This window comes from Kryptolebias marmoratus, linkage group LG23 (genome assembly GCF_001649575.2).
Source record: "Kryptolebias marmoratus isolate JLee-2015 linkage group LG23, ASM164957v2, whole genome shotgun sequence".
NCBI lineage: Eukaryota > Metazoa > Chordata > Actinopteri > Cyprinodontiformes > Rivulidae > Kryptolebias > Kryptolebias marmoratus.
In genome coordinates this window covers 12,691,364-12,706,476 of record NC_051452.1, presented here as the reverse complement: position 1 = coordinate 12,706,476, position 15,113 = coordinate 12,691,364, and the positions used below count along the sequence as shown (strand labels likewise).

The 15,113-nt window shown below is 41.5% G+C and overlaps 2 protein-coding genes across 2 annotated transcripts in view; both read left to right on the top strand.

Annotated features, from left to right (window-relative positions):
* Positions 1–11,300, top strand: part of ptger2a (prostaglandin E receptor 2a (subtype EP2)) — a 17,188-nt gene extending 5,888 nt beyond the window's left edge. The window contains exon 3 of the mRNA XM_017437323.3: positions 6,879–11,300. Coding sequence (XP_017292812.1) covers positions 6,879–7,166 — 288 coding nt within the window. The 3' untranslated portion in view covers positions 7,167–11,300. The remainder of the gene's footprint in view (positions 1–6,878) is intronic.
* LOC108244131 (NLR family CARD domain-containing protein 3) overlaps positions 1–15,113 on the top strand; it is a 1,204,881-nt gene that overhangs the window by 123,971 nt on the left and 1,065,797 nt on the right. The window lies entirely within an intron of this gene.

Genomic DNA, 15,113 nt, shown 5'->3' with positions numbered 1-15,113 from the left:
AGAGGAGCCAGTTGAGGTGGCTCAGGCATCTGGTGAGGATGCCTCCTGGACGCCTCCCTGGTGAGGTGTTCCGGGCACGTCCCACCGGGAGGAGGCCCTGGGGAAGACCCAGGACACGCTGGAGGGACTATGTTTCTCGGCTGGCCTGGGAACACCTTGGGATTCCCCCGGAGGAGCTGGCCCAAGTGGCTGGGGAGAGGGAAGTCTGGGTCTCCCTGCTTTTACCTCCGCGACCCGACCCCGGATAAGTGGAAGAAGATGGATGGATTATTTTCTTATTTTTTCTTGTCAGCAATTACACATTTCTATCCTCCTCCATCCAATAATCCTGCTAGCTTTACTTTCAGTCGCCTGTGGCCGACAGCCATGTCCCCACTCCTGTCCTGTCCTCATATGTCTCAGCAGTTAACCTGTCTGACGCTGGCGGCCCCGTCCACTTGTTGCCCTGCAGTAAGATGTTTACCACTTCATACCACTGAAATGGACTCAGTGCCTTCGGTTGAGGAGCATCCAGAAAGAGGCTGAAATCGAATTTCCTTCTTTTTATGATCCACATAAAGACGGTTCCTTTCAGCCGGTGGGCGTTCTAAATGTTCCGGTTGGATTTACCATAGAGAACAGGAGTGAAGTCAGTAATACCTGAGTATTGTGAAATCCTCCTGGTATTACTGAGTAATACCTGACTTCACTCCTGTAATTTTACGTTCTTTATATAGATCGGCTAATTGGTGCTCTCCGCTGCAGGCAGTAAAGTTTTTGGTCATGGGTGTGTTCATGTGTCTGTTTGATACCCAAATATCTCCTGAACCACTGCAGGAACTTTAACGACACTTGCAGGAGCTGATCTGCAACTGATTAGGTTTTGAAGTCTGGCTGAATCAAGATGGCTGCCACAGCCAAGTGACAGTAACCCTCAGAAGGCGATCCTGGATTAAACTGGTCTAAAATTCCATTTGTGCATCCTAAGGGCGGAAAAAAGAGACCCTTCTTAAAACAAATAAAAAAATAAATAAATTGTTGATTTTTAAAACAACTGAATTGTGGCCTTTAAAACAAAAAAGTCATTTAAATTTTATATTTATATTTAAGGTTGAGCTAGCTTTAAAAACATGACTAGTTTATAATAATAAATAGTACTTTTCTGCATTTATGTCAGGTGATCAATTCTCTCACCACCCAGGAACAATTAATGTCTTAAAGTTAAAGGACCATCAGACGGTTAAACACAAAAATGGCTGTAACTCAGCTAATTTTATATATATTGAGCTAAAATCTGATGCGGGAGGAGCTGAGAGTCCTTCGCAGCCTGTGCTCTGAGCGTGACATCCCGCCATATCGCACTCTTTTCCACGTTTGACCAAAATGTTTAAAACTCATTTCCTAATAAAGCACAGCATAAGCATCTTAGTCTAAAGTTCTAATATACTAGATCTTTAATATTTAAAATAAGTTATTTGTCTTTAAAACTATACCTTGAGCCATTTAGTTGAAATTTCTTACATCCGCCTTTCTAAATGAACAAATTCTATATTTTTAACAGTCAGGACACGTAATACGAAGCTTCTACTCAGCCAGACAAGGCGATATTAACTAAAGATGGTGTGGTTTGAATAAAGATATTAAAGCTGTTTTATGTCTGTTCTTTGAGCAACCTCGAGGCTTCGCATTCAGACATACTACAACAGATGAATAATTTATAAAGAGGTTTATGGAAATACTCACGGCTGTTCAAGTAAGCGATACCACAGCCTACACGTACACACCCAGAGTGGGATTATATGACTCTTTTTTTTTTTTTTTTCAGCCAATATGAAGCTGCGATATGATGACGTGTTTGAATGAGAGTGCCTCTGGTCACCTCAGGTTGCATTAAAAATTAAAAAGGGACCAAAGACCTTTGGCTCCAAGAGATTAAAAGGGGGAAAAAAATGCTGAAGCGGTAATGACAGAGAGATCGTATAATAATGGGATTTGTAATGCATTTATACCACCATCTTTTCTTTTATATTCATGAATATTTGCGGCTCTGAGCTCAGGACAATGAGATTAAATGATTGTCACCTCTGACTCGAGTGTTCGCTCATCGCACTGGAAGGATCGGACCTCTCCTCTTGACAGTGAATCTCAAAGCAGATGAGTCGATCGCAGAGCGCAGAGGCCTCACAGATGCTTCACATTAACGCTTTTATTGCACTTCCTGTTGCTGCTGAACAGAGAAGAAAATAGGCTCGCAGCGTGAGTGGGACTTTACGGCTAAACAACAACAACGGCGTCTCGTCGTTTCTCGCACATGTCGAGGACCGGCGGTATTCAGAGTAAAGATGTGGTTTCGGCTAAACTGATGATGGGAGTTGTGCATTTATAAGAAAAATGCTAAAAAAAGTGAAGATTTTGTTGGCGCAGCTTTGAGTGGAAGCTCACGCAGTTGTACCACAGCTTTTAAAATCTGAGAAAGCGTCTTTTTTTGTTGTTGTTGTTCACATAAACAGCTGCCGATGTTCCATTATGTAAGACTCCTAATTGCTATTTACAGCTGTGGAGAATGTAGTCGAGATAACCAGCTTGTAATGATTTAACAACAAGAATGTGCGACTACCACAGAACCGCACTGTCAGTTTGCTCCCTTTTACTTCATCATATTTCCTTCTGTACTATATGTCTTATACCTAGTCTTGTACTTAGATAGATGTCAATTTTCTATGTTTAGTTAGTGTTTTGTATCTGTTGCACATTTGGAGTTCGGGGAAACGCAATTTCAGTCCTCTATGTAATATACTGTTGCATAGTCTGACTGACAATAAAGGTCACGTTGACTTTGTAATAAACGAAAGAATCCTAGCAGACTAAGGCTACGTTTGACGCAAACTATTAGCTTTTTCAGCACGAGGTGTTCGTGTCACTGCTTCGCTCTTAACCCAGCGTCTCACTGTGCTGGGAGGGAGGCTCCGAAATGTCACGGAAAGTTTGCAGAAGTTCTCGTTTCCCTTGAGTTGCAAAGACCAAAACAGTCGCAGAACGCCTCGCAGCTTAGTTTTTTCGTAAATTCGGGATCACTCAAGCTGTATCTCCAATAGATTAAATAACAAATGCGGAGGCGGGTAACAAAACAACGTGCACGGCCTAGAATGCAGTCTTGCATGCCATTTTCAAAACTTGGCTGCACAGAACGCCCACGCACAGCTTGCTGGGTGCAGAAACTCAGAATTCAGTAAGACTGCAACTAAAAAATTCACCTATTTTCTTGCAATTGTGAGTCTCCATTAGTTGCACATGTGGATGCAGCCACGTTAGGACCACGTCTGCGTTAGGTTGTTTCTATGACTTTGTTGCGATTGTGGTCATATCCCAGGCAAATGGGATAAGTCTGGTGCATGTGAGCCCCACATCATGAACATACCACCACCATCCTCCACTCAGAACCCCTCTATGTATTTTTTTTACATCACAAAGGAGTCTTCTGAGGAACTTCATTAACTCTACAAAGGTCACTTTTCTCTTCTGGTTTTACTGTATATTGTTCCTGTCTGATACCCCCCCTTGAGAACGACAGCAGCAGTCTAAACCTGCAAACTGGTCAGTGCTTCCATGAATTGTATTAAAAATGTGGTTCCCAACCTTGTGACCATCCCTCGAGGGTATCTACTGCCTCTCATTCAGGCCAAAAGCTGCAGGAGCTGCTGATTTATTTCAGGCAGCATCAAGGAACTAATCAGTGGAATCTGGTGCTCATTCTCTGCCCGAGGAATAACAATCGCGTATTAAAAGCTGGTTTATTTTAAAAAGGTCAAATACTTTATAACAAAGGGATTATTAATCAAAGACTGTATGCAGTTAGTGAAGGGAAAACATCCATTATTACCCATTTCCCTTAATTTTGTTTTGTTGGAAGGAGACTAAAAATTGGAGACAAAGGCAACTTAAAACGTTCTTAAATCCAGGAATGCTTTTCTTTTCAAATTTTATTTTACTTGTGTGAAAAGTTGGGGAACAGAGCTGTGAGGAAAGTCCTTTTTAATAAAAAACAAAAAAAAACTATACATAAAAATAATATCTTAAAAAAAGATATAGTGAGGTTTTTTTCAATTAATGTAGAAAAATCAGTTTTTGAAATTTAGGTAGCTAACTTTGGTAAACCTCGTGTTTTTTTTGTAAATGTACGTTTCAATGTAAATGGGCATGACAAAACCAACATATGTCATTACGTTCAGCGTTGCGGTGTGCCTCCAGTTTTCGTCCCCTTTCATTCTGTGGAGCATTTATGAGGTCAGGGCCAGGAACTCATCAAACCATGTCTTTCTGATCTTTGCTTTGTCCGCTGGGACACAGTCATGCTGGAACAGAAAAAGGACTTTCCCAAAGCATGAAAATGTTCAAAACGTCTCGGTTTGCTGAAGCATTAAAACTGCCCGAACCCTGACCAAAACACCTAAATTCAACAATTAATGGCCAAACACTATATTTGCTTGTTTTTTTTTTTACATTTTGCTGCTGTTTTATCTTTTCTTGGCATTATCAATGGTAAATTATTCATCTTTAAAAAGAGAGCCTAACCAGGCACCATCAGATGGGGTAAGACATTCAAACGCAGATGTCACTAATGCCCCTTTTACACAGGCTCTAAAGGTCCCGGCTCCACTCTACTCCGCTTGCTTTGCGAGCGTTTCCATCGGCATTTTTTCAAGGCCGGCCCTGCTTCTTTGGTCCCTGCTTCGGAGTAGGGCCAGGCCGGGCCGGCCCTGCTTCATGGGCGGCGCAAGCTTAGCTCCTGTTCACTCATTGGTCGTGGGTGTGACCAGATGCAAGCATAAAGAGCAAAGGTAGGAATATAAACAACAGTGTTAGCTTGCCCTGCAACGTTTATGCCATCTGTCCCCCAGCTGAAGGCGCTGTAAAGCCTGAAATCTCCGGCGGATAACAGCTGTCCTACTCCGTGCAACAATCGCGGCATCCAGAGCATTTCTTCCACTGCGCCTCTCTTCCTGAAGTCTCAGGAGAATCCCCATAAGATTAAAAAACAGCAACAACACAGGGCCAACGTTGTCCATAGCGCTTCCGTTGTTTACACAACTTGCGCCAAGTTTTCATAGCGCAACATGAGGAGGCGTTCCTCTGCTACCGACCAAACTGGCCGGTGTGAATGCGATGCATTCTTTATAGAGCCGAGCAGAGTAGAGCGGAGTAGAGCCGGACTTCTGAATTAGAGGGGCATAACATGGCCTAGAGATGACCTGAATCAGGCCCTTTTGGCTCCCCACCAAAAAGAACCCAAGACATTACCAGGACTGGTCCTCTCTTCTCTGCGTTGCCACACACACTCACACGACGGTCGTCAACGGCAACGCCGATCTGAGATTCATTGTTACACATGATACAAGGCCGTCATCAGGCCAGCCTTCCTGTTATGGCACCACTCTGAATGCAACCCATCTTCTCAGGTGCCAGTCGTGGAGACACGGTCTGCGATTACACGCGGCGTGTAGCAAAGAGTCCACATGGCTGGTGCACATGTCTTGGGGGTCCTGTATTATCTGGCACACAGTTCAACAACCCCACACCCCACACCCCCCCACCCCTGGGTTGTCGTCTATCTTGAGACCAGCTGATCTTGTGTAAACCCACAATGTGACCCCATCTAGCTCTGTTCAGTGCTGGTAATGAGGTCTGATGCATCTACGAGGCATCACCTCTCTCACTCTCTGCACTCACCGACTGTCAGACGCTCCCTTACCTACGATGCTAATCAGATATTTCCATACCCATCGCCGGTCTGCATGTGGACCAAATGATGTCCAATCGGAACCATTACCTCTGGGGGCTTCACTTTTTTTAATCACTGTGTATGCAGTTATAATGTTTGCAGTATATATATTTTAATAGCACACATTGTTCCACTAAAGGTTCATCTGTGTGAACCTTTTTCACTGGTTATCAGCATGAGAATGTCTTATCTGATTTTGGCTCAGCAACCAACATCGACCTCTGAAACCACACAAATCATCATAGATTCGGTATTGCATCTGCCTCAGTCATCTGTTTAGTTAGAAATGAAATACCCCTCTTTGACTAAGAACGTTACTGTGAGTCCTGTAAACATCCTGTGGATGCATTAGTGTGTGCTTCACAAAGATAAGATCAAGAAGCTTGTTTTGTTGAACGTGCAAGATCGGACGTTTTACTGCTTCGATTTATGCAGCAGTCAGCAGAAGCAAATGTAACCCGATACACAAAGTTAATATTCTTTAAAAACTATTCAAACGGGACATTCCCATACAGTCGCCATAATACAAACCACTACACACGCCTTTTGGTCGGTGCGATGAATTATTATAGGTCTGTGACTGATTTTCGCAAATAAAGTTCACACCTCGAGAAGGAACCGAAAACGGAGATCTTCTTTTGTCGGGGTGCTCGCTCATTTACAGTCATGGAAAAGAAAAAAAGAGTAGATCCTCTTTCAGTCTGAAAAGTGTTTTTTTTTTTTTGCACATCAGGACATCATAAAGCTGATCTGGTCTTTACCAGGTTGTAAAATTATTCAAAACTAGCCTCAAGTGTATGAAAACACTTAACAGATTTTGCTGTGTCGTTGTTTATTAAGCAAACACAAAAATGGGAAAGCTGTGTGTAGAAACCTAAGTCCACACTAGCATCAGGCAGGAGCTGCTGATCAAGTGTATTTTCTCTCGTGTCTGTCAGTTCCACTGCTGTGAACAGGTCCCAATATCCATCTTCTGCTGCTGTAAAGTGTTTAATGTTGGATTTAGGACCAGGATGTGGCTGACTCTGTTTGTCTGTCTGCGGAGTCATGGCTGGTGTCGGCACTGCATTCACACCTTTAATACAGGATCTCGTTTTGCCTCTCTCCCTTGGTTTCACAGATCCGGGTGTACATCAACTCTGTACAGGCGGATGTTACCAAAGAGTCTCATGACATGGACCTGACGGCCCTCTACTTCATCTCTGTGAACCCCATCGTCGACCCCTTGGTCTTCATCATCTTCTCCCCCGGCGTGCTGCACTTCATGGGGTTGTCCTTCAAGGTTCCCCTGGGGAGCGTCAGGGGCTCAGTATGTAGGTCTTCGTACACGAAAAGAAACGATTCGGCACAGCTAGAACTGTCCTACCCGACGCTGTGCAAGGAGTTTCAATCCGAGGAAAAGAAATGACCCCGGCGGCGTTGCTTTGTCACGCAACATTTGTATTTATTCGACACACGACTGACGCGTACCATCCCACGGGATCTCATGGGCTTCAGCAGTTTGACGGGATGCAACATCCTGCCCGTGTTGATTTTCTGGGTGTGCTCATTTTATTACGGCTACTGCCATTTAACTGATAAGCTCCTCTGAAGAGCTCTATCGGCTTCTTGCCAATTATTGAGCAACACTGCACATTCTATTATTAGATGCACTCAGATTTACCCAGAACTTTGCCATGTAAAGGCTCATCTTAAGCCTTGCTGCTAGGAGTTTTATTTTCAGTGACTTAATTTAATGTCAAAAGGCTGCTAAAGGGAGGTCCCAAACCCTGGTCCTCGTGGCCCACTGTCCAACAGATTTTAGATGTTTCCCTGCTCCAACACACCTGATTTAAATCATTGAATTAGCTGCTCTGAATGTCATCAAGTTTTGCAGAAGCCTGTTAGTGACTCATTCATTTCAGTCAGGTGTGTTGAAGCAGGGAAACGATTAAAACATGCAGGACTGTGGGCCACAAGGACCGGGGCTGGGGAGCTATGATTTAGACCGAGAGCATTTTTGTGGAAGGGCATGATATGCTATCAACAAAAACCAACCCAAAATGTTTGTTCACATTATACCAAAACAGAAGGGAACTCTGAGTGGAAGTGAGTCCAATGCTGCTTGAAAACTGTTGTGTTTAGGCCAGAAACTGATGAAACAAATTTTTCCCTGAACCGCACGGCAATATATAATTGTTGTGGACGCACGGTTAAGTTAAGTCCCTACATATCATCTAGGCTTGTGGTTCTCCTATGGATTCCGATTATTGGGTGGGATCCAAATGTGCTGCTTAATTTCACAAAACCGACAGTAATAAAAAGGACTCTCATGTCAGAAGTAATCATTGAGATGTACAGTGACGTCTCCTCCTCTTCACTTCACTGAAGCTACTCGTGGGACAAGTTTCTGCTTGTGCTTAGGATGATTTCTTTGTTTCTGTGTTCCCTCTTTGTTTTCACCCAATGTGTGAGTGATAAACACAAAAACAATTGTCCCAAGATTAGCAGTAATTTTAATATTTATATGTTCAGCACATGGTGTGCAGGTATAAATATACTTCCTCGACATGTCTTTTAAGATAATCCAGCTCTGGCTCAGGTCAGATCAGATTGTTGCAGGGTTCGTGGTGTGATTCCTGGCTTAACCCGGGCGCTGAAGTGTCCTAGAGCAAGACATTAAAGGCTAAGGCTTTGTTCACACAACTCCAAATGTTTTTAAAGACACATTTTTCTGCTTAATTGCACCTACTGTCCACAGAGGGTATTTGGTGAGAAAAACTATTTATTTTTCTGTGCACTTTCCAAAGGGTAGATTTTAAAAACTCATCTTCCGCAGTATTATGTACTCTGTACCGGTCCGTTGTGGTGCAGAGGGAGCTGAGCTGCGAGACAAAGCTCTCTGTCTGCCGGTTGGTCTACATTCCTACCCTCACCTGTTGTCACAAACTTAGAGGTAGGGTGACGCGTTCAGGGACTCGGAGTCGAGCCGCTGCTCCTCCACATCAAAAGGAGCCAGGACACGTTAGGGAGACTATGTCTCTCGGCTGGTCTGGGAATGCCTTGGCATCCTCCTGGAAAAGGGTGACTGTGGAACAATATACCTGGGCCTCCCTACTCAAGCGAGCCAACCATGGAACAAATGACAGATAATGGATGGATGGCTTTTGGAGGACTGATGCAGACAGTAGATATGAAGCTTTTCAGAAACAATGATGTAGCAGCATATTTCACTAATGCCTGCTATGTCTTTGTGCTCTAGAAATCAAAACAACAATGGAACTGTTTAAAAATTTAAAAAATGACATCTGTCTTCTTCATCCTCATCCTGTTGCTATTAAGGTTATGTACTGAAAGGAGTAATAACTGAGAGAAAATTGTAAACAATGTAAAAAAAAACGCGGGTACAATTATTTTCTAAAAATGAAAGCTCATTCGCCAAGCTACTAATGTTCTTTCTCACAATTTTGACAAGTCAGTAATGTGGACACTCTCTCTACCTAGTAGCACATTTGTCCTTTTTTTGTAGACAGTACAAAGTTTTTTAAAAAATGTTTAAGTAGGTAAAAAATGCTAACAGGCAGAGGGTCCCAGGACCCTAACCCTTCACCTACTCAAGTCAACATGTCTGCTGTGAAAAAGGCCTCTGTGTGGATGGACAAAACATATAAATGGAGAAAAAAAGAAAAATCTGAAATAGTATTGACGGGGCCTAAGTTGCTCTTAATGGCAAGCAGCTCCACTGCTTTCAGTGTGTGTGTGAATGCGCTTTGTAAAACCGCAGATATGATTATTCAGTAATAGACTATCAATATTCTCGTAAAATATATTATATTTAATTGTAATATTTGTGATGAGATAAATTACACCAAAGGTCTTTTGGACCTTATGAGTCTAACCCACAGTGGAAACCGAAGAATGTAGGGAATTCCTATCTTAAAACCAAACTAAAAGCTAATTAAGAGGAACTTTTCACTGCCTGAAACAGTTCAAACATCACACCCTTGTGCTGTCTGAATTTGTGTCTAACCTCTTGTCAACGTCACTTTTGCAATGATCTTTAAGACGGTACATCTTTGGGGTTTCTTTAGGCTATTCACCTATTTATGGTATATCATAGTTGGTGTTTTAGCGTTAACTTAGTACATTTGCTGATCAGCAGCAACACAGAGACTCTTCATTTTAGATAAATATAGAGCCATTTATTCCTCCATGATGGCCAGCAAATTGCTGTGTATTGTGAACAGCTACATGCATTTAGGAAAGCATTAGCATAGAGTTGGTATGATATCTATAACCCCAGGCAAAGTCTAGGGTGAGACCATCGCACTGTGAGTCACCAGCACCTCACACTGAACCTCCAAGACCACCTCTTGGAGCTCTCAGGGCAGGATCTCGGGACCCTTTACATCAGGACGAAGGCAGTCGGGGACAAACCTGAGTCAACCGGAATCAAAAAGGAAATCCGTTGTCAAACAGGGGTTCAGAAGTCATGTTGCCTTGGTGATGGGAAGGTGAACGTTGTACAGAGCCTTCAGGAGAGCAGTCAACAGGATGATGAACCTTTAATTGTGACAGAAACCTTGTTACCATTTACACTTCCTCTAGATAGTCCAGTTTTATTGGTTTCTTGGTGTTCCACCAGGGACAATCTGAGGACATCATAAAACCTTCAGTCAGAAATGAAAGTATTAGCTTGATGTCACATTTTTTTCTTTCCTTAGTACTCCTAACTGTGATTCCAATAAAAGTACCCTCTTCAGTTTATACGGCAAACAGAGACGTCTACATTCAACATCACTCGCCAAAATGGCTTGAAGCCATTGCTGACATTGATTTTTAAAATTATTATGGCTCGTTTTAAAATCTGTTTTGAAGAAGGAACCCTCATTGTTTCCACTCTGCTTGCTTCATAGGTATTTGGAAAAACTATAAAAAAAGACCGACTGTGACTTAATGACCTCAGACTTCAGCGCCATTTGAAATGATTTATTTTACAAGGGACCATCTTGAATTGTTATCTTTTATTAATCCTTTCTTTCCATGAGGACAAAAGACCTTCTTAAAATGCCAGCAGGAGCCTAGATTGAAAATATTGCAGATGCTCTTCAATTTAATTCTCTTAATTTACTGATCAGTGCTCACTTACCGAATGGAAAGAATTCTAAAATAAAAACGAAGGGTCCGTTAAAAAAATGCCCCCTGCCATGGATTGAAACTGAAACTGTCAGGTTGCAGAAGGCCTGCACGGTGTGTTTTACTGCAGTCAGCTACCCAACAACAGATCATACACAGTAATTACATGAGACTCATGCTAGCGCCAAATGGGCTGCTAAAATTAGATAATTGCCTTTCCTGGAAAAAAAAGCAGGTGGCTTCCCTAACTTTGTGAAACGTTGCACGTAGTGAATTCCTATGGGGTAAAATTACACAGCACCTACGGAGACAGAACTTCAGCATATTTCTATGATCTCTGGTCATAAAAAAAAAAGATGCCTGAGAGATGCAGTGAAGGGAAGGCGATGTCGATGTTTTCTTGTTATATTGTGAGAACAGCATTTTACTACCCATGTTGCTCTATTGTTGAGGTTAACGTCACAATGTTCAGTGTTTACCACAGTGGCTTACCTGTTCCTGCCCTAAGGATATACAATGAGTTTGTCAGTGCATTTCATGTTGTTGAATGTGTGTGTGTGTGTTAGTGTGTCCATACAACCACAATAATCCTATAGATTATGTGTATTCCTTGTAAGGATGTCAGGCACTTGTAATGGGAATGAACGGTGTCAAACATGAATGTTGCCTACCTGGAGGTTCTATGCGATGTATCTGAGTACTGTACATGAAAAAACGAATACACTGAGGGCACAAGCGTGTATGTATGTTATATGGCTTGTGTAAATAAACATCTCATCCTCCAAATGTTCCGTCTCACCTGCCTTGTTACCCTGTACACACACGTGTTTGTATTTCTGTGCTCATTAAGACATTGTTTTGACTTCTGTTCGTTTCTGTACCCTGTTACGGGTTTATCCCGCCAAGATCCTGGGCCTGGAGCTCTGGCCTTCAGAAGGGGCATCCTGGTGGAAAAGGGCCCCGTGGCTGGACCTCAACCTGGAGTTCGTAGATCACAGGTCTGGGATATACGGCAATACTGGTCCTGACCGACAAAGGAAGTAAGCTGGATAATGAGGACATGAGCGCTGTGTAACCATGACTAATGACCCAATTAAATGTTGTCAGACTCTTAACCCTAAACCTGTCCTAAACCCAGTTTACACCTTAGCCCTAAACCTACCACCTAACCCTAAAAATGACGTTCCACCATATTAGGACTGGGCTTTGGTCCCCATAAGACCTATCAGTCCTGACAAATTGGTGATTAAAAAAGCGCCTAAAAGAAGGTAATAAAACCAAGAACACACACACATTCTTGTTTTTCTACTATCGTTGGGCCCACTCTTGACATTGCACCCTATATGTCCCCATCTGAAACCCCGGATCAGATGATTAAAATATTTGTCACTTTTAAATTAAAATATTGTGTAGTTATATAACAGAAACTAAGATAAACAGCAGTGTGTGAAAAGCTAGATTCAGCTTGTTCAACAGCACGTAGAACCAGCTTCAGCTACGAAAACAACAAGGAAATTGTGTTTGGAATAACCTTATTAGTCTCGCATGATAACAAACAAATTCTGACCTAGTTTCGTTTCACCTCATTGATGTTTACCGACATTTGTTTATGCACATCTCTCAACCACAACATTTCAGTTAAGCTCTGTTCTTTCACTGGAAAATTGCGACACCTTAATTCTTCTAAACTTACAATGAAGGAATGGAATCGTACTGTGTAAAGCGTAGTTATTTTTATTAACATGACTGTGTGTCATTGCAACGGCCATGGAATAAAGTTGTATAGGTATTATAATAGGCTGCAAAAAATAAAATAAAATCTGATCACGTATTTATTGCAAGCGCAGTTTAAACAAAACCTGAAGAAGTTAGGTGCTTTTTAATAAATAACTTTTTAATTTGATACACACCAGCACTCCTACTTTTTATAAGGGCAATTATCAGTTTTCTCTTTTATTTGTTGTTATAATTCTTATTTTTGTTTAATTCTTTTTGTAACAAGACAGAATCTGAATGGTTTTTGAGGACTTTTATTGTAGCTCCTTTATGTGCCTAATCTAGCTAGAATTTTGTTTTTAAATTTCTAATATATTTTGTATTTTTCTTTGCAATGAATTTAATTTATTGTTGTGCTTGTGGAGGGAAGACTGTCAATGAGCTCACAGCCCCTTGGCATCAGAAACTGGTAGAGGCACTAAGACATGGGTGTGTCTTAGTGAGTCAATGTGTTGACTGTTCCTAAAGTTTAAAGCACTTCAAAATTACATTAGCCCTTCTTGTTTTATGGGATCAGTTTATATATATTATTAAAGGTGTTCCTACTGTAGAAATATGGATATACTGTGGTATAAAAAAGGTAAAATTACAGAAATATATTCTCTAATTGGAAGTTGGGTAACAACATCTTTCTGTGTTTGCATACTTTTGAGATGAGTCATGCCCTAATTAACACTATAAACTATCATCACATGTAGGGAATTCACCTCAGCCTGCATGGTTTTTAAAAGTATTTCCTCAACAACAAATGACTCAGCTACTATTCTACTGATCAACATTATAAACACCTAATGAAAACTGTTAATAGTGCAAATCAACAGCTGGTGAACTGCTAAAAGTTGTTTTTAAGCACATCAGCATTTCTGGCCACAAAGACCAGTCCCCCCATAAGCTGAATCAGACGTTTCATAAATCACTTAACAACCCGGCCACGTGCTGCATAGACCTTCCAGAAATGATGGCAGCTTCACTGAGCCTAAAGAGGCGTGGAGCGCTACAGTTAAATGTGTGTTAAAACATGAACGTCACACATTTTTCAAATTAACTCAGCTTATCCTCCTAATGGTTGTTTTTTTTTAACTAAATGCAAAGTTGTTGTGCATCATCATCAATCTTCTTTGCAATGAACCTGTTTCTTGTTGTTTAGGCTTTTAAAACCATTTTAGGGCCATACATCTGTCAGGGAGGGGGCAGAAGGAGGCGAACCCAGTGTGCAGACTCATCTTGGTGGGAAACTAAATTCATTAAAGATAAACAAAAACAAAAAGCTGACGAGGCAACAAAACTAGATGTAACACAATTTAAACATGGCAAGACATGGAGCAAAACGAAACAGCAGGGAACCAAGAACAATGAGCCAATGGAGTGTGGAGGAGATGACCGAGTTTTTAAACAGAGGAGGTGATTGGAAAGTGGGCACAGGTGAAGTGATTAACAAGACTTGGGGCAGGTGTAGATGGGCGTGGCAGGAAGACCAAAGAGTGACAGGGGAGGAGTGAATAGTGACAGCACACAAGGGCATGAAGAACAAAAACCAAATCAAGACAAAAGACACCTGAACAGAAAACATGAAGACAATAACAACAATAAACTAAAACACAAAAACCCCAAATCCCGACAACATCATTACAACATCACACCTTTGAGCCACAAAACTGTATTATTGTCAGGATTTGGGACTTTTTTGAGTTATATTTTGAGTTTCCTTTGTATTGGGTTTGTAATAATAATAATAATAATAATAATGTTTAATTTGAGGGCGCCTTTCAAAAACTCAAGGTCACCTTACAAAACAAACAAAAAACAACAATTAATAAAAACAATAGCAACAAACAATTATATAAAACAAGTCAACACTTAAGAACATGTTAAAGTGAATATGCTAGTTTAAACGGGTGCATTTTCAAATGTGATTTAAATGAGGGAAGAGAGGCTATATTCCTGCTGACAGGAGGGAGCGAGTTCCAGAGCTGAGGAGCACGGCGACTGAAGACTGTTCCTGTGGTGACGAGGCGGGCAGAAGGAACAAAAAGATGAATAGCAGACGAGGATCTATGGGATCGGGAAGCAGATCACACAAATAAGGAGGGGCAAGGTAATGAATGCACTTGAACGTGAGAGGTAAAATTTTGAAATTCATTCTGTATTTCTGTATTATTGTTTCGTGTTTCCATAGATTTTTTTTTCTTGTTGTTCATGTGTTTGGTTTTATGTTGTAAGTTCTTGTTTAGTTTTTGCTCCCTGTGCCCTCTGTCATATTCACTTTCCCTCAGCTCCCTACTAACTTCATAAAACAGCCTCATTCCCAGAGGTACTTTTTAAGTATCTCCATATGTACCACATGTACCACAGTAAGTATTCTGTAAATGTTGGTAATTACCCTGCAAGTACCCCATATATAGTTTGTAAATACCCTGTAATTGCCTTGTATTTACCCCTGTATGTATCTCTGTATATACTCCCA